This window comes from Cyprinodon tularosa, unplaced genomic scaffold (assembly GCF_016077235.1).
Source record: "Cyprinodon tularosa strain WSP-4 unplaced genomic scaffold, ASM1607723v1 ctg130, whole genome shotgun sequence".
Lineage (NCBI taxonomy): Eukaryota > Metazoa > Chordata > Actinopteri > Cyprinodontiformes > Cyprinodontidae > Cyprinodon > Cyprinodon tularosa.
The window spans coordinates 682,195-709,657 of NW_024038115.1; the positions used below are offsets into that span (position 1 = coordinate 682,195).

The 27,463-nt window shown below is 37.2% G+C and overlaps 2 protein-coding genes across 6 annotated transcripts in view; both read left to right on the top strand.

Moving 5' to 3' along the window:
* The first annotated feature begins 229 nt into the window (after nt 1–229).
* On the top strand, nt 230–15,714 carry si:dkeyp-117b11.1 (B-cell linker protein). The gene is made up of 19 exons (XM_038277266.1): nt 230–402; nt 4,686–4,711; nt 4,806–4,834; nt 4,915–4,952; nt 5,187–5,280; nt 8,601–8,653; nt 8,750–8,771; nt 8,841–8,936; nt 11,308–11,336; nt 11,836–11,872; nt 11,996–12,056; nt 12,330–12,360; nt 12,497–12,533; nt 12,614–12,710; nt 12,844–12,881; nt 12,998–13,032; nt 13,874–13,942; nt 14,623–14,781; nt 15,138–15,714. Exons 1-19 carry the CDS (start codon nt 400–402, stop codon nt 15,252–15,254), a joined length of 1,071 nt encoding a protein of 356 aa, XP_038133194.1. The 5' UTR covers nt 230–399; the 3' UTR covers nt 15,255–15,714.
* A 2,560-nt stretch (nt 15,715–18,274) lies between these two features.
* The window catches only part of cltcl1 (clathrin, heavy chain-like 1), a 50,713-nt gene continuing 41,524 nt past the window's right edge, over nt 18,275–27,463 (top strand). For all 5 annotated transcript variants that reach the window (XM_038277261.1, XM_038277263.1, XM_038277264.1 and 2 more), the window contains exon 1: nt 18,275–18,539. In XM_038277261.1, coding sequence (XP_038133189.1) covers nt 18,498–18,539 — 42 coding nt within the window. In that variant the 5' untranslated portion in view covers nt 18,275–18,497. The remainder of the gene's footprint in view (nt 18,540–27,463) is intronic.

The window sequence follows — 27,463 nt, forward strand, 5'->3', positions numbered from 1 at the left end:
GCTAAGAGACTCATAATGATAACAAGGAACTGAAAACACAGCATAGTGTAGATGATCTACTAAATGCAACTTCTGGGTTCAGTTATATACACATAAATACTGCAGCATCAGATAGGCACTTGCTTTTTGACCAAGGGGGTTGAGTGGTTAAACGCGGAGCCGTGTTTCTGCTCAGTTGCAGATATTTTAGGGGAGGGAGATGTGACTGCAGGTGAGACTCTCTGCTTCTCTGTCTGCTGACAGGTAGGAAATGCAAATAGAGGCAGAGAGAGCTGCTGCTCGCTCTCAGTAGCCTATATCACACACTTTCAATCTTTGAAACCATTTGCATCCAGAGGGACTGAAACAAAGAGCTCTCCTCATGACTTGAGCTGTGAGGTCTGAGCCCACACCATAACCATGGTAAAGTAAAGGCTTTTTTCTTTTGGTCTAATTTTTTCAATGCTTCGTTAATGCTTGATGGAATAAAAGGGAAGTGAGCAGGTGTTCTCACAGACCTCGGTTGACTTTTTGTGCAATTGCTGTCAGTTAGAATTTCTTTTAAGGAGCAACACAATGAAATAATGTGATGATAGTAAGAACCCATGTGTTTGAATGTGTTACAGGCAACTTTAGAGTGATTCAGTCTGTTTGGTGTGACAAAAAGCCTCATTTCCTCACTGTGAAACAGTTTTTCATAACTCAATAGCAGGATTTTAATCTTTAATTTGATTTCGACATGATGTAAATGATAAATTATGATCACTAAAACAGATCAAACATTCTCATCTCATCATGTACTACTGCTGTCTTTATTTGTTTTTTCTTTCCAAACATATCGCTTCCTCACGATGACTTTCAGCCTCTTGTACAGTAAACCATGAAGGGAGTGGTTTTTGCAAAGTGGAAATACTATATTGTTTGATAGGAAAAAATATTGAACCTTAATTGCACAAAAGATTATGTTTCTCAATTTTCTTTTACAGTTTAGGAGGAAGTCAAATTTGTCTTATTCACAGCTTGACCAATTCACGTGATAAAGCCCACGTTTGTCAACTAAAGTAAAAGGGATATTTTTGAAGGGGTTTAACTCACACGTAACCTTGCACTACCCGTTCTTTATTAAAAACAGCTTGAAAAAGGGAGTGCCAATGAGGACGTCCGCTGGTATTACACTTGTGATAATACAGAAACACTATTTCTATTGTGTGAACGGTGAATCATTTAAATTATGTGTCTCACCCTTGTTTGCATCAGATTTTATTTCATAGCTAGATTTTTTTTTATTTTCTTCCTACAGCACTGTGCTCTTTGAGCCACCTATACTTGTTATACTTTATACTTAAAACACTGCATAATAGAGAGGCACCATTGCAATAAAACAGCTGACATAAACCATGACACTCTATTTAAACATGAGGAAAATGATGTTAAATAGCAGAAGGGTGATATAGTTCTCTTTTAATAGCCCACCTGCTGCTCATTTGACAGAAAGGCGACTGTTTTCTGACATGTTGAGAATGACCTGTGACTCACGCTGAAAACCATTTGTTCATCTCCACCTTTCCATTTGTCCGTAATCATTTACTCTGCACATCACTTCCCCTGTGGCCGCCTGTGGGAGAATATTCCACTTCCTTATTTCACATGAGGTGTGTAGTTAATCTGCTTCTCACGCTAATCTAATTAAAAGTGACAGATACCATATAACAAGGACATGCAATTAGTAAACAGAAGGAAAGCTAGTGCTCAAAATTTCTATAAAAGCATGGGCTCTTTAATATCTGATATTTTCTAAAAGGAGGTCCCCATCCCTTTTAACACTTTGGTAGCCAATAATGATGTCATTGTTTAAAGCTTCTGATCATTAACAGCAACTTAGATAAAGAGAAGCGCCCCACTTTTTATATGTATTTATATGTAAAATATGTATTTTACGGCAGCACCTGAGACAAAATCAGATTTAGGAAGACAATTATGAATGTACCATATGCCTGAAGATGTCACATTCATGTTATTGATTATTTGCAAAGTTAAGCAAAAAAAGAAGAATGGGTCAAGCTGTCTACAAGCGAGAGGCGGGGTACACCCTGGACAGGTCACCAGTCCGTCACAGGGCAACACAGAGAAAAACAGGACAAACAACCATTCATGCACACACTAAAATCTAAGGAGAATTTAGAGAAGCCAGTTAACCAAACAGTCATGTTTTTGAACTGTGGGAAGAAGCCAGAGTACCTGGAGAGAACCCACACATGCTCAGGTAGAATATGCAAACTCCATGCAGTGGTACCCGTGGTCATTGGGGCACTCGGGCAGTGACCCCCTAAATATGAAAAGTGGTTACAGCAGATCCCGGGAAATACATCAGACATCTCGGTCCAGAACAGTGCAGTTCTAGGAACAGCAAAGATACTGCACAGAACCCTTAAGCTCCCAGGCCTCTGGTAGAGGACCCAAGCTTGGAGGAAAAAAGGGGGGGAAGGCCACCCGCAATGGGTGAGGAAGAGTTTTTATATATATATATATATATATATATTTTTTTTTTACACACATATATATGTATATATATTTATATATATACATATATACAAAAACAAGATTAAAGTTTGCAAATGTACCCAGGGAAAAAGATCTGTAGTGTTGGAGAAAGCTTAGTAATTTGTTGGAAATAAAATAGAGCGTTACTAAAGGAAGGACTGGTGAACTTCACAATATAGATACAATCTGGAAAGTTACACAGTATCTTATTGGATTAAAACATAGATATCTGTCAAAAATGTTAACCCTGAGCAAAAATTACTGTTTTAACAGAGATCCTAAATATCAGTCACCTAATACACCTTCAAAACGTTTCCCTGGATCAACGAATGCCGAGCAGGGTTCTTATCTCAGTCCTATAAAAAGTTTGTCTGCTGAACAAGTTTAAGAGAGCAGGGCTGCCTTCTTTAGTCCCACCAGTTCTGTCAAGAGAAAATGGGCCAAAAAATAGTATTGAGAGAGATTTGGGGAAGAACTCCAAACTTTCTTCTTATTTTGAAAAAAGTAAAAAAAAAAAAAAGTAAAATATAAAATTACCTCTCTGTCTTCATTCCAGTAATCCTAATGGATGTAAATCTGGTAAAGTGTAGTTAGGTTGAATATGAATGGTTAAAAAATAGTTGTCTTTTTATATGGTTAACGAAAATATCTAGTTTATAATCTTTATAAGAAAGATTTAGAGTCAAGCTTTTTTATTCCAGCTGGCCAACATGGAAACTATGATGATGATGCGTGATTTTTTTCCCCAAAGGACTAGAGGCAGAAATATGTCTGGAAGGGACCATCGTCTGGGGAAAAAAAACTGCTAAGACTCATTGAGGGAAACAGGATAAACAACAGTCTAAAGTAGGGAACATAAAGACAGAGGAAAGTGAATATGGGACAAACATTAGGTGAGTCTAATTCCTCCATCTAAATAGAGGAAATTGTATTTTATACCACCTGTCCCGTCATCTTTTGTGGGGTCATCAAAACACTATCATGGGTAGGAAAGGAGCCACTGTTGTGCTGATTTCGGACAGTCTTTATGGCCTTATGGATGTTATTACAGGACTGAGAAACACATGGATGATGTTTCTCAAATTGAGCCTTATAAAAAATACCTAAAAAAAAAAAGTTACACAAATGTAGTGAATGGCTCAAACTCTCTGTTATAAAACCCAAAACTACAGTATGAAGGTGAGGATATTTGCATGTGTGGGATAGAGTAGACACAAATAAAAGACAAATGGGCTGTCCCTTTCCATCTAGTCACGCAAGGGACTGTGGGTAACCACTTAGGTCCCAGGCAGCTAGAAGAAATTCTGAAAGGTCTCCATGCTAAATGAACTATTAAGAGGAAGTATCCCGCTTCCTCTTCCTACCTCCTTCCTCACTGCCAGCACTATTCGGATGGCACTTATCATGTTGAAGGCTGTCTCACTTCCGCTTTGACCTTAATGTCCTTAATGATTTGCACTATTCAGATGCACCTTAACTAACTACTGAGAGGGAGCATGAAAGGTGAAACTAAACCTGTAAAAAACACAGGGATGAACAGAACAATTGCAAAACAGAGCATGGGTGAACAACAATGCTTGATACAAGATAAAGATGGAAAATTATATTATATACAATACAACAATTATATACAAAACTAGAAGTCCACAGAACTGGAACAGGTAGGGGTTTTATGGAAATAAAACATGTTTTTCCAGTCTTAGCAGTTTTTTTTTAGGTCTACTGAGGCTGATCACAGGCTTATATATTAAAGTGGCACATCCTTAGACTGAAATTCTGTATTCTAAATGATTAAAATATACACCATATAGTAAACTTCAATGATAAAGTATGATACGGATTGCCATGAGTGGAGCTCCATTTCATTTAAGCGTCAAAAAATATATTAAATTTTTTTGTTCTTGGAAGCTGTTAAAACTACTTAATTTTGAAATATATAAAGAATGTTAATACTCTACCACACTGGTCATACCAAAAAGCAACTTATTCATGTGTTTGTGTTCCATAATAAACAATTGCACACCATGCTCAAAAAGCAGCAGGCTGGTCAATGAAGCAGATAAATGAATAAAACTAACTTTGTAAACTACTTCTCCAGGCTTAACCTTAGAGAAATTGATCATTTACTCTATAGTAATTAATTACTTAATCTCTGGTGTTTTCAGAGTTTTCTTGGAAAACTGAAGAACCGGTAAGTACAAAGGACATACCACTTCTAGATTCATCATGCATTCCTGCACCATGTGTAGGTTGAGTCTCTTTTTTTCCTCTCTTTTGAAACACAGTGGACCTCCAGCCCCTCCAAGGAGAACAGGTAAGATATACATTCAAATAATACAGGACTTAATTTTTAATTTTTCTGTGTTTATGCTTGGGGATCTTTATCTGTTTCAGACAACAACGCAGGGTTTCAATGGCCACAAGATGAATTTGTAAGTCTAATATTCTATGATTCATCTTGGCATAAATGCTAATATTCTTATTTTAAAACATGCATCCTGCAAAGCTTGTACGATTAAATACTCTATAAGAAGGATGATTTGTTTTTGGATTATCCATGGGTTTGAGGTTGGCGAGCCAAGATGACATGGATTTACTCCACTCCAGCCAGCAATGAGGTTAAAAAGTTTAGATTTCAGTCTCTGACACTGATTGTCTCTGAGCAGGATGATGAAGACGGGGACATGTATGAAGTTCCTCCCTGTGAGCGTCAGCCTGTCAAGGTCCCACAGACACAAGTGCAGGAAAACATTTACTTAGGTAAAAATCTCAACATGGAAAATTGTTTACACTCCCTTACACTCCTTAACCTTTTGTTGACACGATTTCACATAACAAGCGTAAATATCAATGCTTCTTATTGGTTTTTACCCCCTTGGCCTACACAAAGTAGTGCATAACTGTTTATTAAAAGAAAAATGACATAAGTACACTTTTAATGTCTTTCATTACGATTTGAAAAGTTTGGCTTGCATTTGTATTCAGTCCCTGTTGTCTCATGTTGTTTCGCAGTCAAACAAAAGGGAGGAGAGAAATTTGAGACAAACATGATGAGGATTTTGTGATAATGTCAAAAGAAACTCACAGGAAAAACAAAATGGAAACTGGACATAAAGCATGGGTAGAGTATTAGGCCATGAAGCCACTGCAACCGAAGAGCAAGCAGACAAATGGATGGTAATGGATGATCCAACACAGAGCAATCAATAGCAGTAAACTTAATACTGAGGGGAGAATGGAGAATGACATCATATATAGGTGAGTTAATCAGTGGGTAATGTGGAACAGCAGAGGCAGAAGAGAAGCAGGGAAACTAAGAGAAAGTTACTAATTAAACACATAGGAAGCTAAAATGTAACACAAAAATAATCTTCTAACAAAGGGGAAAATACGAATACCAGTAAACCAGTAACCGAAACCAGCTACCGGTTACTTTACTTTACTGATTAGCTACTCATCAGCGTATTGTTCAACCTTGGGGAGGGATGGGGTATGCCTTTCATCACTATAATGTCACACTCATTTGGCTTACATCATTGGAAATGCTCGAAGTTCAAGTCCAACACCTCAGTGTACTTGGGTCAGAGGCAAGTCATTACTCTCAACTTTGACTTTATGTATTTTAGGAATTTGTGGATGGGCAAGCAGCTAGCAGGAGGAAAGCAGAAGAAACAGGGAATATCCATGTAAGTGGAGAGAACAAATACCTGGTGGCAGACAGCTGAAAGAGAAAGTGCTGAGAATTGAAAAACAAAGATGGAAGAAGAGGTTAGAAAAAGGGAGGCTAAAATATATCAATGAGTTCAATGAAAAGGAAAACAGAAGCGAGAAGAACCTTTTCATAATGATGTTTCTAATTTGTCAATAATATTAATAGAAACATATTTATTGTAGTGCTCAGGGTTTTATTCCTTTTAACCAAATAGTTAAGAAAAAACGTTGTCAAGCAAAAATGTTTTGATGAGTGATATACATTTTGAGATTTTTTGTTTTTGCAGTGCTCTGTCATTTTATTTGTTTTAAATCAATATGCTTACAATATGTTTCTTCAGTACTGCTAAGATAATAAAGTAACAGTATTATTAATACAAAAATCAAATTTTAAATGGAATTAGGCACACTTTCTTCATTTAGGCTAAAAGTAAATGTATATATTTAGGTCTATAAAAGGAGTACATATAAAGGGAAAAAAAATAATAAAAGGTGATATTTAACATTAATCAGCATTGGAGTCTACTAATAATTACAGATAACGGGAAAAAAACGTTAAAAAAAATAAGAACAAACAAATACAAAATAAAGATATTTTAAAGGTGACTTATGGTGATGACACAAACAAAATAATATCTGAAACATATTTTATAAAACAGAAAGAAAAAAAGTGGGAGGTACTCTGCGGCCAAGACCTTAGAATATAATAATATGCCTTAAGATTCGTATATTAAAAACATTTATTTTCTGTTTTTCAGAAATAACGCTTTTATCCAAAATCTAAAGAATCAGTAGAACCAGTGGAAGATGGTGTTCTGATGAGATGAGACCAAAATGGAACTGCTGATCCTCATGCAAACATTATCATCATTACATTTGGCCATTTAATTATGTTACTAATGAATATGGAAATGTCTGAAAACTGAAAGACGTCAGGGGTCATTATAGTGGTTAAGATTAAATCACTATATTAGAATGACACAGTCAAACATACACTATATTGCCAAAAGTATTTGCTCACCTGCCTTGACTCACATATGAGCTTAAGTGACATCCCGTTCCTAATCCATAGGGTTCAATATGACGTCGGTCCACCCTTTGCAGCTAGAACAGCTTCAACTCTTCTGGGAAGGCTGTCCACAAGGTTTAGGAGTGTGTTTATGGGAATTTTTGACCATTCTTCCAGAAGCGCATTTGTGAGGTCGCACACTGATGTTGGACGAGAAGGCCTGGCTCTCAGTCTCCGCTCTAAATCATCCCAAAGGTGTTCTATCGGGTTGAGGTCAGGACTCTGTGCAGGCCAGTCAAGTTCATCCACACCAGACTCTGTCATCCATGTCTTTATGGACCTTGCTTTGTGCACTGGTGCACAGTCATGTTGGAAGAGGAAGGGGCCAGCTCCAAACTGTTCCCACAAAGTTGGGAGCATGGAATTGTCCAAAATGTCTTGGTATGCTGAAGCATTCAGAGTTCCTTTCACTGGAACTAAGGGGCCAAGCCCAGCTCCTGAAAAACAACCCCACACCATAATCCCCCCTCCACCAAACTTTACACTTGGCACAATGCAGTCAGACAAGTACCGTTCTCCTGGCAACCGCCAAACCCAGACCCGTCCATCAGATTGCCAGATGGAGAAGCGCGATTCGTCACTCCAGAGAACGCGTCTCCACTGCTCTAGAGTCCAGTGGCGGCGTGCTTTACACCACCGCATCCGACGCTTTGCATTGCACTTGGTGATGTATGGCTTGGATGCAGCTGCTCGACCATGGAAACCCATTCCATGAAGCTCTCTGCGCACTGTTCTTGAGCTAATCTGAAGGCCACATGAAGTTTGGAGGTCTGTAGTGATTGACTCTGCAGAAAGTTGGCGACCTCTTCGCACTATGCGCGTCAGCATCCGCTGACCCCGCTCCGTCAGTTTACGTGGCCTACCACTTCGTGGCTGAGTTGCTGTCGTTCCCAAACACTTCCATTTTCTTATAATACAGCTGACAGTTGACTGTGGAATATTTAGGAGCGAGGAAATTTCACGACTGGATTTGTTGCACAGGTGGCATCCTATCACAGTTCCACGCTGGAATTCACTGAGCTCCTGAGAGCGACCCATTCTTTCACAAATGTTTGTAAAAACAGTCTGCATGCCTAGGTGCTTGAATTTATACACCTGTGGCCATGGAAGTGATTGGAACACCTGATTCCAATAATTTGGATGGGTGAGCAAATACTTTTGGCAATATAGTGTATGACTAAAACGTATTATGTTCATGTATGTTTGATTCAGCCTGAACCGTACTTGCCACACTTTTCTGCCACTTGAAATGGCTTTAAAGTACTTTGAAGTATATATATATATTGTTGTTGTTTTTCAGAAAGGACATCTCGCAATGAAGTCCCCCCTCCTCCCAGACCGTCCAAATCCTCGGTAAAAACAGTCTTGAAAATATGTCTTTTTGTCTCTGAACCTTTCCCAAGATATTCCTTTTAGCTGTGCTTAAATGTTCTCACCTTTTCTATTCAGATACCACAAAGCGCAGGAAAACGTGAGTTGTTTTCATTGTTTTTTATTTAGTGCTCAACTTTTTTCTTAAAGTTAAATACATGTTTTTCAGCTCCAGAAATAGACAGAAATGAGAAGCCTGGAAGGAGAAAGATGCCTGATCCTCCAGCCCGCCCTGCTCCCGCGCCAGTTCCTTTACCCGAGGAAGGTGAAATAATACAATAATACTACAGTCATAGGTCAAAATCATTGAATGAAACCTTATATGAATATTTTAATGAACTTTCATACCAGCGTTAAAGGTTTCCTCCCGTCTGTGTTTTAAGTGGTATTTAGAGAAGATGAACAGATAAACCCAAAGCTGACATGTTTAGTGTAATATTCCGTTAAGCAACATATTTTCCTTTGGTAAAATAAAGGAGAACAATCAAGAAGCCCTTAAACAAAGTAGACAGCACCCCCTTCTGAAGTACCTCTCAGGTTACAAATTGGGAGCTTCAGAAAATTTTTAAATATCCATATAAGCAAGAATAGAAGAGACTTCCATTGTTTTAACAAATACATATATATTTACCATTGAAAACTTTGAACTCAAACCTAAAAATATTTATTTATTTCATAAAAATATGAGGTATAAAAAAAGCTGCTCTTGTAAAAAAAGCCTAAGTACTTCTGTCTAACAAGAATAATTATTAATATTAAATCCTCTTGTTTTGCTTCATTTGAGTAAAATATATAAATATCTAATATTGCAGTTTAATTAAATCTCTAAACCATTTCATAAGCATTAATTAGACAAGGATCCCGTTTTTATCCAAATGATTTATTGTGCCGTGAATAGGTATTTGCTCCTTAATGGGTTTTTGTCAAATTTGCTGCATACTGAAAGGCTAAATGTGGGGATTTAGATATGAACAAATATTGCCAATATTGCCAACAACAGTATGTAGTATCTGACAGTGACTTTTTTCCTATCACTGTGGAGAAATCTCAGTCCACTGTTCCTGCAGAGCGGCTTTAATACGCCTGCAGTTCATCATTGCATCACTGTCCTGCTGCAAACACTGAGCAAATTCCCAAAGTCCCAAACCTCCAAACTAAAATCACCAGTCAGTATCATGCTCTTGGAGTTTACAGCAGATGTAGTAAAACACATATCTTTGAAAACGTCCTCCTTTTTTACGTCCCTTAAGAGATTTTTTCATCTTACAGATCCTTAAGGTTTGTTTTTCTTTTTGTTTCTTTATGGTCAGCAGTGATTTTTGTCCTTGGATTTTTCTCATAGATCCCATTTTTTGTCCAATATCCTTCTTGTTGTTGAATCATAAATACATATTTTAACTAAGGCAGATTAGGTGTAGAGTTATTCAAATGTACGTTTTGGGGTCCTATTTACCTGCAGGATGAGGTGTCAGTATATTTTTGGATTCATTTTAATAGGATATCAACTCTTGGGAGTATTGTCTTTTGTTCCCTGTTGTTTTTAGATTAGTTCATAATATTGTTTACCCAACAATTATTTGTTAGGCTGCCTGTTTAGATATTTTAGCTTTGTTACTTCATAGATTTTATTCGGCAGTAAGTTATGTCATGATACAGCAAGGGGAGGCACAGGCAGTCGTAATTTTCACATTGGACCAGAATCACTTAGTTTATTGCCTTAACAAATGAGATTAATATGAGGGGAAAAATATTGCCTCTTAGTTTATCTTTGATCTTAAATGGTACTTGAAAATTTGATACATTTAAATTTGATGAGAAGTGGGAAAAAAGCAGGAATTTTTTTGGGAGCAAATACATTTTTACTAATTTTGCCAAAGACTGTAATCTTTTTTTTCTGTTGTGTGACAATTTTTACAAATTTATTTTAAACTAGAGCATCTTATTGGTAGTAATTGAGAACATCATTGATTTATTTTCAGAGTGGAAGTCTCCAAAGTGTGGCCATTTGTGGCCCTTGGAGGAATTTTAGGTGGTCCATGATTACAGTTCAAGAACTGTTAAGATTTAAGTTTGCCATTTCAGATAAACATTAATATACTAGAGTGTAATTTTTTCTTACCTAAAATATACATAAAATTAAAATCCTCTTGAATTGGATCTGTTCTTTGTGTTTGTTGATATAGTCAATTTTGAAAACTGAATGAAAACTAAATAAACATTCTTTAAAAAGAAAGAAACCTCTTAAAATGGAAAATGTAAGGAGCAACAGATTATTTAACCTTTTTATCAGTCATATTTTTGATTTTAGCTTTATTCAATTGCAAATAGGACAACAAACTGTTGTCAGGGACTTTTACTAAATAACACATCTTGGATGGGCCCAGATTTTAAAGTAAAAAGAAATAAAGCAAGATTGTGCCATGCCCTTGCTTGCTGTATAAGACACAAAGAAATATAGTACAAACTTTTATAGCTTTGTTTTTTTTTGTAACCAGGCAAACCTGCAAGACTCATATTTCAGATTATGTTTTAAAGTACTAACTAAAATATCATGCTTAGTTTTACTGTTTGTACTAGATATGTAAATTAAAATGGCCACTTTATCACTGGCAGTGTTTTACGTTTTTTTCTTTTAGATGTTTATCTGGATCCAAATGTGGAAGAGGTGAGCTTATACTCATAATTTAAAACCTGTCACTCATGCAAACATATGAGGTATCCTAGACAGTTGTTTAGATCTTACCATGCTGTTCACTTTCACTTTAAAAGATGCGAACTTACTTTATAATTTGCACTCTTGATGTGATAAACCAATGTATAAACATAATCATTTCAATAGGGAATTAATTAAGGCTGTCTCACTTTATTCCTCCTATAAAGTGTGAGTCAATTTTCAGTTCAAACCATTTGGTTGGAGTATTTTAATCTTCATCTATTGTTAAACTGACATTAAATATTCATGCATACAAATGTTAGGAAAACAGATGGACTTTCAGTGGCTGTTCTAATTTTTCCCCATCTGCTGCTTCATAGGCAATAGTCCACATTACACTGATTATCATCCACGCAGGGCTGAATAACCACTAAAGCATACAAAAATGAATTTAATCAAAACTAAAAGGAGAAAATAGAAATATGAAACTGTTCATGATTTTTTTTTTCAGGAAGATAGTGATGACGTGTATTTGGAGCCAGAAGCATGTATGTGGTATCACAGCAATGTTTGACCTTATTATAGCGCCCAGAATATTTCTTACTCACATTTAGTAACAGAAAACCTGTTAGTAAAAAGATAATGACCGTTTCTTTTCTCCTGTTCTTCAGCCTGCCCTCCTGCCCCAATCAGAGGGATTTCATCACCAAAGCTTCCTCCTCCAAAGCCCATGTAATCATGCTTTCCATTCAAGTCTATGAAGTTCTTTACTCCTGTTTCTAGAGTGAGGTTTAGGGGTGGTTGTGTGTGTCTGGTGGGGTATTAGGAAAGAAAATGCAGCTAGGCAAATGTCTGTTACTTCATATGTTGTGTGCAAGTAGAACAGAAATCCTTAGGAAGTCTCAAAAAAAGAGGAAACATTTAAAGTGAAACAGAATCTGGGAACAGTGCAGAAACCCTTAATCTTAAATCTTAAACTAAACATCATTTTAACTCTACCTACAGGATGAAACCACCAGTACCAAGAGCTGTGACTGTAAGTGTACAATGCTTTTCTTGTTTGAATACTTAACACTGTCATAAAATAGTAACACAAGTAAAATAGCTACTGAACAAAGAATAATCCTTCAATATTCTGATTCAAAAAATGGTGACATCATCTTCTCTTTTAGCAACCATCATTTCCTGCTATTCACGACTTGAAGACCCGTGAGTTGCATATTAACCAGTGAAAAAAACCAAACTGGAGAGATAAAGAAGCAATAATATTTCACCTGTGTGTTTTACAGCTGAAGACAGACGTGCCAGTCTTCCCAGTCAGAAAGCGCTACGAACCCGTGCTTCAAATCCCTGTTTGCCTCCAGATCTGGTACCACCCAAACCTATGTAAGAGAACTTTCAATATAGGCTATTTAAAGTGGAGGAATTGCCTTCATTTCCACTTTATTTCTCTTGTTAACCTTTTATTTAGTTTATGCATGAATAAAACTAAACTAATCTGTCAAAATCTTCTTTACAGACCTTCTTTCTCTCCAATGGGAGACTACAAACCTGGGGGTGAGTTCAGATCTTCTTGTCTCTGGTTTCATTGGTGTGGGTGGAATTCTAATTTTGGATCGTTTTGAGCAATGCTTACATATTTAACATTTTCGCATTATTAAACCTGTTTTTAGGTGGCAGCAGACTGACAAAACTGTCTGGGAATGAGGTAATGTATCAATCTGTATTAAAAAAAAAATCTACTGGAAGCTCTTAGGCTTCATTTGCAAAAATAAAGTCAGATTTGTATCTAAACTTAATTTAAGTCAGTATGCATACATGTTCGATTATGAATCTGAGATGCTCATTTTCTGCTTCAGATTCTCTTTTGTATCATCTGTTGTTCTGCAATATTGATGCAACAACTGTCTTAAAAACGTTGTTTTAAGTATGACAACTATCATTTCTAATAATATATGCATTTCGGTATTTTACTTTATGATACCGGAAATTGTAATATTAGTCCTGCACTTTTTAGTTTTTAGTTAATAAAAATTGGAAAAAAAGAGTACTGCGATGGTAATCATATAGCTGGTTCTCCATTTTATCACATTTCTTTATATTATACCCACAAGCCTCAACATATTTTTTTGGGATTTTATTGTAAAGATGAAACCAAAGGCGTTAATGCAACAAAAGCACACAAGTTTGCAGGAAATGTTTTTTGTAAACAAAAACATTAAGACTTTTTTATAACAGAAAAAATTAAAAAACAAATTGAAGCCTGAAAGAACTATAAATAAACGCTACTTATGGAGAACAAAGGAGGAGGTTAAAATATTTACCCACCACCTGCATAAGTATTGAACATCCAGTCCTTTAATATGTCCTATTATAAAGAGTCATTCTGTGCTTTTGATGTGAACCATAGTAGAACGGCCCAGAATGTGGACATCTATCTGGTTCAAAGAAATAAAGCTGTGAAGTGGGGAAAGGTATATGAGACTTGGTCTTAAATGAATATTAAGTGTACAGCTTTTGACTTGCTTTGTGCATTCCATACACCCCAGGATAAGGAATGGTTTGCTGGAGACTGCAACAGACAGACAGCTGAGAGCCTCTTAAACAGAGTCAGGAAGGTAAGCCCAAAGTGATCACTTCCTCTGTTGAAAAACAAAAGAGCTGCATAGTTTCACTTACAGTTTAGGTCTGCTATAAATGCATTACACCATTTAAAAATGCATTTTAGACACAGCAGATCATTTGAAGCCAAAACTCTTTGAAATGGAAATATATAACATCTGAATGATAAAGTAGCAAGAGTAACAGTTCAGTAGTTTTCCTCAGCAAAAAAAGGCCTTATTAGGAGGTACGGATGTGTTGAATGACTTGGCTGTGGCCATTTGATGGTGGCACAAAAAACAAAGATGTAGTGAGCGTTTCTGGTTTCCCAAAGCATCCATCTATGTAGAAAATGGGAGATTTGTGGAAGTGACTATAAGCCTATTTTTTGCCCGTATGTGATGAAAAGAAACAGCATTCGGCTTGAAAGAATGAATATAAGTACTGAACTTAAACTTTTTCTTATCATATTTCTTGACTTTAAAGTATGAAATGATTTTACCTGTGGTGAACTTCAAGCCTGAAAACAAGTAAAACTGGAACAGTTATAAAAATGGTGATATATTACAGCCAGCCCTAATTCTCTTATGATGAACTCAGGGGTTTTGAGTTTGTTTTCCAATTCCAGAAATTACTTTAAGAACGTTTTTTACACGACTCTATTTTCTTTCTTGAAAGCATTTTTAATCTTTTTTAGGATGGTGCCTTCCTGATTCGCTACAGCTCTGACAAACGCCCTCAACAGCCGTACACCCTCGCTGTTCTCTACCAGCAGAAGGTCTACAACATTCCCATCCGTTTTATCGAAGAATCACAGGGATACGCACTTGGAAAGGAGGGCAAGAAGAATGAAGAGGTGAGGCTGAAGAAAAAGTGAGATGTTTGATGAATACAGAAAAAGATGAGATGTTGGTGTCCGAGAGAGAAGAATCCTCTGGATGCACAATCTGATTCTACAACTTACTGACTAAAGGGGGATGAATGCCAGTGCATGGCATATCGCTTACATTTTTATTTGAAAAAGTATTTGAAGACCACAGCTCATTCCTCTCCCCTTTAAATGTGTTTTCCTCATGTAAAATCCCACTAAAACACGTTGAGGTTTTTGACAATATGACAATATTTTAAGTTAAATATAAAAAGCTAAGCTGTTGTAATTGTACCCCAGCATTTTGAATTCATTGCTTGTCCTTTTCTTCCCCTTTCTCGTAGATGTTTAGCAGTCTGGATGAGATGATATCTTATCATAAGAATAACCAAATACTTCTGATTGACAGCAAGAGCCAGGCCAAGCACACTGCAAACCTAACACAGCCTGTGCGACTTTGAACCTACACTAATGACATGCTTTGTTGGAATCTGAAATAAGGCAAAAACTGGGACTTTTTTTTATGAAAACAATGAAATTTAACTTGTGTTCTTTCCATTTCTTTCTATTTTGTTCAAGTTTGTTCATATTTTACTACTGTTGATGGGTGTAAACACTACAAACACTATGATAAGATATTTTTGTGTTTTTTTTCTCCGTTTTCCAAGCTTTGCTACTGATGTATCCTAGTGAGTGTAGCTGGTCTCCTGGATGGAACTGTAGAAGCTGGTGGCTCAACCTGCTTCCTCTCATGGTGAAAAAAAATCTCCTTTGGGTTCAAACCATGAATCTGTAACCTGGAGTATCAGACGGTAGAACAACAAATGTGTGGTATTTACTTTTTTGTGCTTAAACAAAAATATTTTCAGTCTCACACCTCTTCTGTCATCTACAAACGTGCTAAGATTGAATTAATTGTATCTTTAGATGAAAATCAGACTTTGCAAGCTTTTAATCCATTTTTCTTTTACATATTGCTTTGTTTGTGCAGAGCGTGCTGTATAACATGCAAAAACCTGTGCTGATTTAGCAGTGAAATTTGCATGAATAAGATGTGCAAAAGAGAACAGAATTACTTCCTGGAGTCATTTATGCATTGGCATGCGGGTGTGTGGTGTCTTGTACAAGAGCTTCACAGAGATCTAATAATAATATGAACCTAAACCACAATTCAGTAAACTGCAGCAGAGTTTTATTAAGTTACAGATAATTTAACTCAACCCCAGTAAAGTTGACTTTTAGGTCTGTAGAGGCCAAAAAATAAAGATATTTTCACATTTTTTCTTTATTTATAAGCTGTATTGTAACTGAAGAACTTTTGGAAAGATTATCATTTAAAAATGTTAACTATTCAAAGTTAACTATACTCTATTGGATCGTGGGCCAGGCTTAATCTTGTTACAGCTATGTTATGTTTACACAATTTTATTTCCTTTTTTTTTGCCATAGGTTTGTTCTTTGCTTAAAACAATTTCAGTTTCTTACTTTCTTTTTATCCATCCATCCATTTTCTGACACACTATCCAAAGTGGGGTCACGAGGGGTGCCTATCTGCAGCTGTCTAGGGGCGAGAGGCAGGATACAGCCTGGACAGATCGCCAGTCCATCACAGGGCAACACAGAGACAAACAACCATTCACACACTCACACCTAAGGAGAATTTAGAGAGGCCAATTAACCTAACAGCTCTGGATTTTGGACTGTGTGAAGAGACCAGAGTACCCGGAAAGAACCCACGCATGTTCAGGGAGAACATGCAAACTCCATGCAGAAAGTCCCCGGACCTTCTTGCTGCAAGGCAGCAGTGCTACCCACTGCAGCCTACTTTCTTTTTATATCAAAGATTAAAATGAAACAAGATATATGTTTTTCTAGAAGAGTTGGTAAAAAAAAATATTTTGCCAGTTTTGTGCACATAAAATGAAAAGATTCTGTCACGAACAATTTAATTTTTATCCTTCAGAGTAAAATCTGCCATTTAAAATGGATTTGATGAACACAACCATTTCTCTAAACAATGGTCAGATATAAGGGCTGGACAGAAAATGCATAAAACATTCAATCTACGAGGAACAACTGTAGGATGGTTTGAAAAAACAATGTATACTAAAAATAACTGAGTCATGATCAAACATAGAAAAGGTAGAAGCTTTAAAATCTTAACACATACAAACGGCGCCCTCCTTTGGTGCCTCTTGCCTCTAGCCGGCAAAGACCTGGTTTCCTCTGCTGCATAGGCTTTGCTCCGGCTTGCCAATGTGCCTTTGAGATTTGGTTGTGGATTTGATTTTCAAGGCATATGCTTTGCTGGACCCATAGCAGCTTGTGGGAGTGAGGTGTCCCTGTATGAGGGCATCTCTAACTAGCTTGCTGCCATGACTGGGGTTTCTTTTTAAATTACATAATTTGACAAATCCTGAATGGTGATGAGTCTATCCAAAGTTGGCGGGCGAACCATCGATGCAGACTTCAGGACCATGGAATCCATCCTCCCCACCTCCATCATGCTGCAGGCACTGAAGGATAAGACCAGGCTGCAGCGCATCATCCATCCTGCTGAGAGGGTGATTGGCTGCAAGCTTTCAAGACTGCAGGAACTGTATGCCTCCAAGATCTTAAGGCGTGTAAATAAAACCATCTTCTTCTTCTTTCTGAAAAGAGGTTCCTGACTAAAACCTCATCCTATTAAAACAGTTATTTCCCTCTGATGTTTCTCTCATGAACAGTGTGTAAACTCTGCCTTGGAGACCATTAACCCTAAAAAAATCACTTATTTACATTTTTTCTTGTCTTTTTTAATTAAAATGCAAGCCACACCAAGTCAAATTTCCCAGTGTGTTAAACGTACCTATCAATAAACATAGTGTACATTCTGATTCTTCCAAAGACCCCTGTGAACTTTGCTGGTCTCCATGATGCTGCTTGTTTACTGATGTTCACAAACTAAAAGCAATTTGATTTCTATATCAATTAGGTAACTTTTTAAGACTATAGTTTGCACGGGATGTCATTTAGGAGAATAAAAAATTAGACAGACATACCACTTATTTAATATATTGTTTAAATAAATAAACTATTCCTTCATAATGGACCATTTTGTGTTGGTGTATAACATAAATATATTTTAGTTAATTTTTGTAAACTCACAAAATATGAAATCATGAAAAGGTTTAGCAATCTCTTTCAAAACACAGAAAGATATTCAATTATAACTTTACAACTGCCACTAAAACAGAATTGTTAAATTTAAAGTTGGTGAAATGGGAAGGGGGGAAGGGGTCTTGGCGGAAGGATACGAGCTACACATTAAACGGGATGAATCCAGTTATATGGAAGAGAAATACGCAAAAAGATGCTAAGTCATGACTTATAATGAGTCGGTAATGATTTTTGGGTCAAGTCTGTAAACTTAAATGGGTCCAAAATGAGCTGGTTTGGTTCAGTTACTAGGTAGTGTGGACTATTTTTCAAAGCGGAGGAGCGGGTATTTTGATTCAGCGCTGGTGTTGAGGAGGAGGGGGGACTCCTGAATGGGAGCAGTTACTGGATTCACTTGATACCACCCAGGATCCACTCTACCGCCCATCGTTTTGGTTTTTCTGGGGGCACAAAAACAGAAGCCGGTTAGCTCTTTTCCTTTGATTATTCCCCCCCGTCCCCTCTCCTTCTTCACGGACTCTCCGGGCCCATAAAATCACCCAGAAATGGCTCAGATATTACCGATACGATTCCAGGAGCACCTCCAGGTAAGCATCCAGTGAGGAAAAAAATAAACCCTCCAGTTAATTAGCGCTCCTTTGTTTTTGTTTTTTTGTTTGCCTCGCTCTTGTGTGGTGTTCCCTCCGCACCATAGCTGCACATGTCGCATTTAAATGGGGTCTGAAATTGGGCTGCAGGGTGGTGCTCAATATAGCTACAGGCCTGGTTTTCTCCTGCCGTCCAGAGGATGACTGGTAGAAATTGAACGGGCAGGTTAGACATGGCTTCAATGCGGACCGCTGCTTTCAAATTAAGAAAATACCCGACGTCATTTTCTTTTCTTTTTTTTTGTAGACTATGCGGCGTTTTAAACGTCCTCCCTCTTTTGTTTTACCGCCTGCTTTGAGCTCAGCTGTTCAGGTTACCGCTGTAACTGAGACCCTGAATGGCAGTGGATGTTACAGATGCAATTTTAAATTCAACCCAATGTGAGTAAATTTCTGGCTAAAGAACGTTTTCTTTTCTTCTTCTTCTTCTTTTTTCGTGGACAGTTGTGCCCAATTTTCTTAGCAGGTGTGTGCAGAAGTCGATTCTGTGATTTTGCACCAGCACTGCCTCACTTCTCTGCATTCAAACTTGCAGGATGCAAAGCTTTCTGGGCCCCTTGTCCAGAGGCGTAGCCAGAACATTTTAATAAGGGTGGCCAGGCAATAACCAATGTACACTGAGGGGGGGCCGAAAGTGGATAGGTGCCAGAACTTCAGGGTCAATTTACTCTGTTCCAACAGCAAAATGAACAAGCAAAACTATATTTTCTAAATAAAGACTGACTATACTTTCCTAACAAATAGACACATATATTTAAACATCCATGTTGTGTAAATTAAAGGTGTAGGGGACAAAATTATTTCATCTTTGAGTTCTGGTGTTAACATCTTATTCATTGTTATTACTAACAATGCTTTTTATCAGTAATTGTTCTGCATAAAATTAGTAATTACATGTACTTATGTCTAAATGAAATGGATTATTATTAAGGTAGTTATATCTCTAATTTCACTGAAGACTCAGGTGACTTGAATAGACAGTTTTCTCTTCACCCCTTAAGACAAAATGTAGTTGTGAAAAGAGCATGAATTCTGTATTTATCATCTTTAATGTTAGTATGTTCATGAGCATAATTAACCAAAGGGTTTTGTTTTTTTAAATAATTGTTAATATATGAAGAATTAAAATGTTAAGTTAGAACATTCCACTGCCACTGTCTGTATTAGAGGGAAGAAATGGTAGGGGTGGCCACAGGGGTGGCCAATGATTGGCTAAGGGTGGCCAAGGCCACCCCTGGCCCCCCATCTAGCTCCGCCCTGGCCGTTGTCCTGTAAACTCTGCATTACATTTTGGTTAGATATTTTTTTTACCATTTCCTACAACTTTTTCAATATTTAAACCTCCTAAACACTCACCTCAGTCTATTTTATTTGATTTGTTTTGTCTGCTAAACCAACATAAGCTTCATAATTAAGTATAAGAAAACATTTTTGGCATGGTTTCAATTTCTAAGAATCTGAAAAGTGCGGCTTGCATTTGTATTTTACTTGATTTGTTCTGGAACCCTTAAAGGTATACTGGAGGATTTTTGCGAATTTTTGAAAAGACCCGCCCTCTCCACAAAAAAAAGATAATGCACATGCACAACCCTGTACCCGCTCCAGAGAGGGAGGGCTTATTTAATGCGTGCAAGGGCGGGCACAAGCGCATTTCTCCTTGTGCACGCTCTGTTTAAAAGTTGCTGTTTGCATTGTTCCCACAAGCTTACTTTCCAAAAGATTTGCAATTTTTCCACTGTCAGACTCACCACTAGTTAGTGAAAATGGGGACAAGCAATAGGACGTTCTTATGTAAACGTATCACCAGAATGATTGACAATTAGGAGGACCACTTATTTTGATGAATCACCCGGAAAAACATCCTCCACTGTACTTCTAAAGATTCTGCTGTAACTAATTGTCTTTAGAGTTCCTTGGTTGCACAACTGTTAACCAACATATAGAACAGAAAACAAATGTCAACTTGTACAAATACACCAAAAGTACATCAAAAACTTTTATTTTGGGTGAATATCTGCAGTTTTTTTTCTTACATGTATGTTAAAAATGCTCATTGGTACTATATAGGGACAATGACTCAAAAAGGAAGTTATAATGTCTGTTTTTGTGTAATATATCAGAGCCCAGAAACACCTAAATCTGCTGAGATGTGTTAACAAGCCATTAACCTGATTTCAGTGCATTGGAGAAGTATCATAAAGGGTTCATTGTGGTGACATCAGGTTATTGACGGCTAGATGTGACTTTCTTACAGCGTAACATATGCAAATGGTTCATAATCGATAAAGCTTCACCCAGTTTTATATTTTATTTTTATAAATGTATGTCAGTTTGACCTAATATAGGATTCTGTAAACATTAATTTGTGATATTTAATATATTTGCTTAAAATATACTAAAATTACTTGTAACTGAAGGCAAAAAATATGAATAGGCTAATTAAGCATTGAGTAACAATTCAGTTTATTTATATCGTGACAATTAACATATGTCATCTCTAGGCACTTTACAGAGACAATTCAAGATGATTCAAATTTTTCTGTCCAAGGAAAACCAGCTGATTGCTTCGACCAGTCACAATTTACTCAAACAGGCTCCCTGACTTTCCTCTTTGTATGCTTTGAATGAGATTTTGTTGGTATAGTTAAACATAGACCTACGTAAATTTGTTTAAAGAAAACAGCATGTTTTACATGGTCTTTTGCATCATATGTGCATCCTTTTAACAGGGAAATAGACATGCAGCACCGCTGAATGGGCACTGTTTAATGATAACGTAAGGAGCTCATCCAATATTTATATTTTCAAAACAGAACCACAGCAAATGTATTTTGTAAGTCTTACCAAAAAAATGACTCAAATTGCAACATTAAATATGCGTTTCTGGAATGCCTCAGTCATGATTGTTTTTCTTACAACTATCATCGCCTGACTAAGCTTAAGGGGAATTGTCCTCTACTGGCCATATTACAACCCTGAAAGATTTTCCATCTAAGGCTACATTCACATTGCAGCCTGAAGTGGCCCAAATCCGACAGGTTATGCGGGCAAAACCTGGATCTGATCTTTTCATGGTGGTCTGAAAAACACAGATCCAATTTTTTTCCAATCCGACCCAGGCCACTTGGCTATGTGGTCCTTAATCCGATATGATCTTGTCAAATGCGACCTGTGTCTGAACAGCCAGGTCGCATTCATCCGACCTGAACGTCATTAATACCCGACAAAGGTCACTATTCTGCGTCTTGCTACGCAGAAGCGGCAAGAAAAACAACAATTATGGCAGATGATGATGCGGAGAGCAGCATTTATGTTTGACCATATTGAAAAGATTGAGTTTTTATGGTTGGAAAAGACCGCTAGATTTGCGCCGGCACTACCATCCATGTTTACTTCCGTAAACATGGAGCATGCTGGCCTGTGACGTCATTGCGTCCTCTACTGCGCATGCGGGACACTTGCGTTGTATGACTGCAGTTCTTACAGGAGATCACATACAAGTCGCATATATTTGGAAATATGAAAACATTTTTGCAAAAAAAAAAATCGGAATTGAGCATCAAGGCCTGCATTGTGAACGTAGCCTTAGTGGACACGAGCAGTTAATCATTTTGAGTTGACTTTAATCTAACTAAAACCTTTATTGACAAACGTAAATCAATTATTTGTTTGCATGAGAACATACAAGGTCATTTGACTCATCTGCCAGTTGGCTTCCCTAAGACTCCTGCTGCTACCCTCATTTTATACCTGTAAACAAATATTTAGTCCCTATATAGTACTGCATCTCAGCAAACCAGAATAATCCTGAAAAGTTTAGTTATTTCTGTTTTACAAAAAAAAAAAAAACAATTTGTGCATTTATTACACGCTGTACGATGCAGGTTCTGTTAATGATCATGATTTTTAGCTTAGAGCTAATGAAAATCCAAAATGCGGTTTCTCATAGAACTAAATGAAATTTACCTAAAAAGACTTCAAAAAGACAACTGACTCAACAAGGATGGTTGTTGTTCAGAATACATCTATTAAGTATACTAATAGAAAGTTGAGTGGAAGGAAAAAGTGTGATTTAAGGATGTGCAACAAGGGTTCAGCCTTAAGAGCGTTATGAAGTTTCTCTATTACAATGAACTGAGTGATATATATTTATTCTCATCTTACTGAGATGAAGCTGCTGTTAAAACCTTAATTTATCAATACATTTTCTGTTCAAATCAAGTATTTTCAGTAATTAAGATGAGAATAGAAAAGCCCTTTAAAGCTACAGTGTGTAATTTTCAGCGACATCTAGCGGTCAGACTGCAGACTGCAGCAACATGAACGTCTCCCCCCCACCGCTTCTCCCCCCCAACAGTACGGCGAGCGTTACGGGACAAAATGTCTTCCACGACGTCCGCATCACCTACCTTCTCAAGTGATGAGGTTTGTTTACATAGATAATTTTACAGATAGTATTTCATTAGTCTGTGTAGGGTATAGATTTCATGTAGACTTAAGATAATAAATATACCCGTTATTTTTTCTACGTCGTTGTGACGTTTTGGTGAGCTGCTTTGCATGGTGATATAAACAGACGAAGTAATTGTAGTCATTAGTTTAACAGCGAGATTGTGTTCGCTGGAAGAATATATATTCCCCGTTTACAGAGTCCAAGTCTTGTTTGTGGCACGGGGGTTACAAGGCAAGGAAGAGGGAAAGGAAGAGGGCAGAGAGGCCGGGGTGAGCGTGCAGCTGGGGCCAGGCGAGAGAGGGGAGCCAGCGGGGTGAGAGCAGAGGAGGAAAGGCTTGAAGATCTCCAAAGGAGCCGGAGAGAAGTAACCGAGGTATATATCCAGAAAATTATTTTACAGAAAATTACTGAATCATTACCTGTGAAACGTCAGGGACGTTGCTGAATAAGTATACTGGAGAGTAACAGCATCATCACGCAGCATGTTATTGTTTTAGACAGGTCTGAGCATCCTGTACTCCAAAAACTGCAGTGATATTAGACAATTGTGTGTATAGGATTAATTACCTGTCCAAGAGAAAACTGGCAACTTGAGCGTCACTTTGAAAACCTTTTTCCTCCATCAGTGACTTCCATCGTGTAAATGCCGTGCCAATGTTGATCCGTGTTTTTTGTCGTTTCTTGTCACGCTTGCGTTTATTCTCGTCGTGTTTCCGCTTCTTAGATGACGGGGGTTCGGTGTCCGCCGCTTTTCGTTGTGATACAGAGTAGGCATGATCCTCCATTCGTCTGATGTTTGGCCAAACAGTGCCAAACAGTTTGCAAAGTCACTCACGCCTGCCGCCTTGTTTACCTTTCTTGTTACCGAGGCGCAGTATACCTGCTTCTTCTTCTTCTTTGGTTTCAGGCAGACTAAACGCTTCTCAGGCATAATACTGCCATCTACTGTTCAGTACCGTCTCAGTTCATCTCTCTCAACTTGCCGTAGTTATTTTCGAGCGTCATGGGAGATCTCGCAATCGCTAGTTTGTTGCCTCTGCGCTGCCGTAGCGCAAAGATGTCAGCCTCCATGGCTGCGAGACCCGCTCCTATGTAATTATAAATAACGAATTCTAAGGCAACGCAAATGTTATGGTTAAAAGGCTGAGCTCATAGGTGATGATAAATAACATAGTTATGTATAATATATTAAATTTCTGAATTTATATGCCTGTAATTATTACACACTGTAGCTTTAAATTGAAAAATTTTTTTATTTTTTTTTTTTCCTTATTTTCCTTTGGTTTTGGCTCCCAGATCCCTGTTTGGACCTGTCGACTCTTATCTACAGAATTTAACCTCTGATAAAAGCAAAAATGTTTGAGCTACCTGTCTGGTAAATCCCAGTAATCAAAATTCTTTGATCCTCTTTCCTGCTGGTAGACAGTAGAACATAAAGTCCTGTAATTTGCAGATAGCTGCATTGTAACTGTGTCCCTGAATGTTGCTACCATGTTTATCGTACCACAGCATATTCCCAGCTTTGAAGCTCTCTGCTGGTTGAATGTATGGTCTGACACTTGGTTCATATTTGCTCTGCAGAATTATGATATAATTACCAGATAGGTGTGTGTAGAAGTGGAATTCATCATTTTGCACTCGTATTGCTTCCCTTCACCCCAGCTTATAGGATGAGAAAATGTTCTGCCTCACATCCTGCTTTATGTTAAAGCTTTAATGTTATATCATCTTAATGTATTTCCAGGCTCTAATTGAAACATTGTGCAGCTTTAGAGCATTCAGCCATCTCTGTTTAAGAATAGCACATGCCTTTCTGTCCTCAGTCAGTCATTGCTTAATAGAATGCCTCTTTACAATCTATGATGGTAAAAGTAACAAACAGCCACTTTTATGGTCATCTGAGGGGGAAATCGTTTCCATCATCTTCCCCCTTTTTCACCCTCAGTGTTTTAGACTTCCCATGCCCCCCCAGTGCCTGGTGTCCTGCAGCCAAAGAAACTTGGTGACGCACCCCTCCGCCTCCACTGGTCTGTAGCTGGTTGTTATGGCAGCAGCAGGCAGTGAAATGGCCTTTCACTAGAGCAGAAGAAGGGAAAAGCAGTCCCCACCCCTCATTTCTAGCTTCTCTGACTTGTTGCTCCCCCTTCTTTCTTGACCTAAGAGCCTCTATTTGACTGAAAAGTCTGCAGGCAACAACAAAGCTCTGTGGCGTATCAGGCCATGTCTGGGTCATCAGTTCAAACTGTTCTCAAAGGCACATTCTGTACCTTTCCCTGATGCATTTCTTCAGTATGAGATAGTGATGAACAACAAAACAATTTACGTTCAACATGAAATCCCAGCTCTACCGTTTGGTGTCCCCCTGTGAATCTAGGTAGCTCAAGCAGAGTGAAAAATGTTAGGAATTTGCAAGCCAAAGACTTTGAGCCTCAAGTTGTTCAGCTTTTTTTTTTTTTGGCTGATATTTACAGCTCACTCTTGTCAAAGGTTCAGTTGAACCTTTTTGATTATTCCTGTTCAGATCTCTCTCGGAGGTTTAACATTGACTTCTACTTGGTCTCAAAGTATAGAATTTGGTTTTTACAATTTTTCATATTTGAATAGGTATGGAAAAAGATCATTGTTTGTCTGGGTATGTTTGAGACTCCTGACTTTATTTTATTTTGATATCTATCTGAACATCTGAATTCTTTAATAAACGTATTAATTGTTTGATTTTCCAAATCAAAACTTTTAAAACTCACTGTCAGTTTTGGTTGCTGATTTATTGACAGACAATCTGCTGACAAACTGGCAGAAGACATCAAAGTATGCAGAAAATTAAGAAAAGGGTCTTTTCGTTATTTATTTTTGGGGCATTTGATTTCTAAATGCTCAAAGCGTCGGAACAGCTACTGTATTACTAATTAAAAATACGAAACTCTTTTTAAAATTATATCTTTTTATCATTATTATTTATGCCAAATGAAAGGGTTGGTTTTAATTTTAGTTTCAAATAAAGATAATATAACCTAAATATTTACTGAAAAATATACTGTAAATGATTTTTTTTAATCCATATTGTGTGATAGAAAATCCTTTAATTGTTTGGTCAGTCAAATTGTGAAACATTTCAAAATAGAACAGATGTCCAAGATACTAAAAAACAAAATATATGCACTGATGTAACTTTCCATAGCCTCTATCTCCTTCCAATTTTTTACTATTTGTTTTTTATTTGGTATTAATACCCAATTTACAATCTGAGCAGGTTTTGGATTGTAAATTTGAAATGTAGAAATTAGGTTTTATATATTTTGAAGCCGATAGAACATTTAGGAATAAAAGGGTTTGTCCTATTTATGGATGAGGTTGAGCACAGAGAATCGACTTGAACTAGGACCAACATTTAAAATCTACCAAAATCTGTCTTTATTTTTTTTTTTTTTTTTTTTTTTATTCCTGATTTTAAACCGAGTCCTCTACTGGAAGAAGAAGTTGCTGATACCAACAGATAAGAACCTGCTGAAGGTGTGTATCCTGAAATAAAATGATCTCTAATGTTATTAAAAAATGTGGCATACTTCGTTAAAAATGACCAGTCCGCTCAGTCCAACATTGGGAATAGGATCAGATAAATAAGGATGAGTGCAACAACTTTTCTTTGTTTTTGATTTTTAAGAAAAAGCCCTTACTACAGTCAGTTTTGAAATTTTAATTTGCAAAAAAAGCCCTGTGGCATTGTGGGCTCACCTCCTTACTCTGTGATTGGTCCGCATTACTCTAGTCATTGCTTATTGTATTATGTCTGTGATAGACGATGAAACCCACCAGCTGGAGAGCAGAGTACCAAGCCACTTTGTTTCTGTTAACAAAAGTAAATAAGCAGTGAGTAAAGCAGTGGAGACAAATTCTGTAGTGGTATGTACCTGGCACCGCTGCCTTTTCCTCTGATCCTGACACTCAGCCCAGCACTGCTTTGTAGTCAGAATCAGGGTAAGTTAACATAAAGTAAAAAAATAAAAGAATCTGTCTTAAACAGATATAAACATAAAACATGTGTAAACCTAAAAGATTTTATTGATTAAAGCTACATTTTTTTATTCATATGTATTTATATAATTAAATGTGTATGAATGGATGTTTTTTGAATGTTTTGTAATTTACAATAAAAAATGTGAAAAAATATTTAATTTACTAATTGTTTAATAAAAAAATAATTGATAGATTTATTGTTCACTAAAATAATTGATAACTGCAGCCCCAGGAAGACTAATAGTCTTGTGAAGTCATCAATTATGAACTTGAAAACTTCTGTTATATCATTGTGACTTTAACATCTGGCTGTAGATTACAGTAATTGCACATCTGTTCTGACAGGATAACTGAAGTAAGATTTATGATCTGGAGTTCATAATCATGTCAACCTGCG

Excerpts from the sequence above, each read along its gene's own strand:
- si:dkeyp-117b11.1 (XM_038277266.1), top strand. Across the intron at positions 12,882-12,997 it reads GGGAGACTACAAACCTGGGG|GTGGCAGCAGACTGACAAAA; the intron begins GTGAGTTCAGAT and ends ACCTGTTTTTAG. Across the intron at positions 13,033-13,873 it reads CAAAACTGTCTGGGAATGAG|GATAAGGAATGGTTTGCTGG; the intron begins GTAATGTATCAA and ends CATACACCCCAG.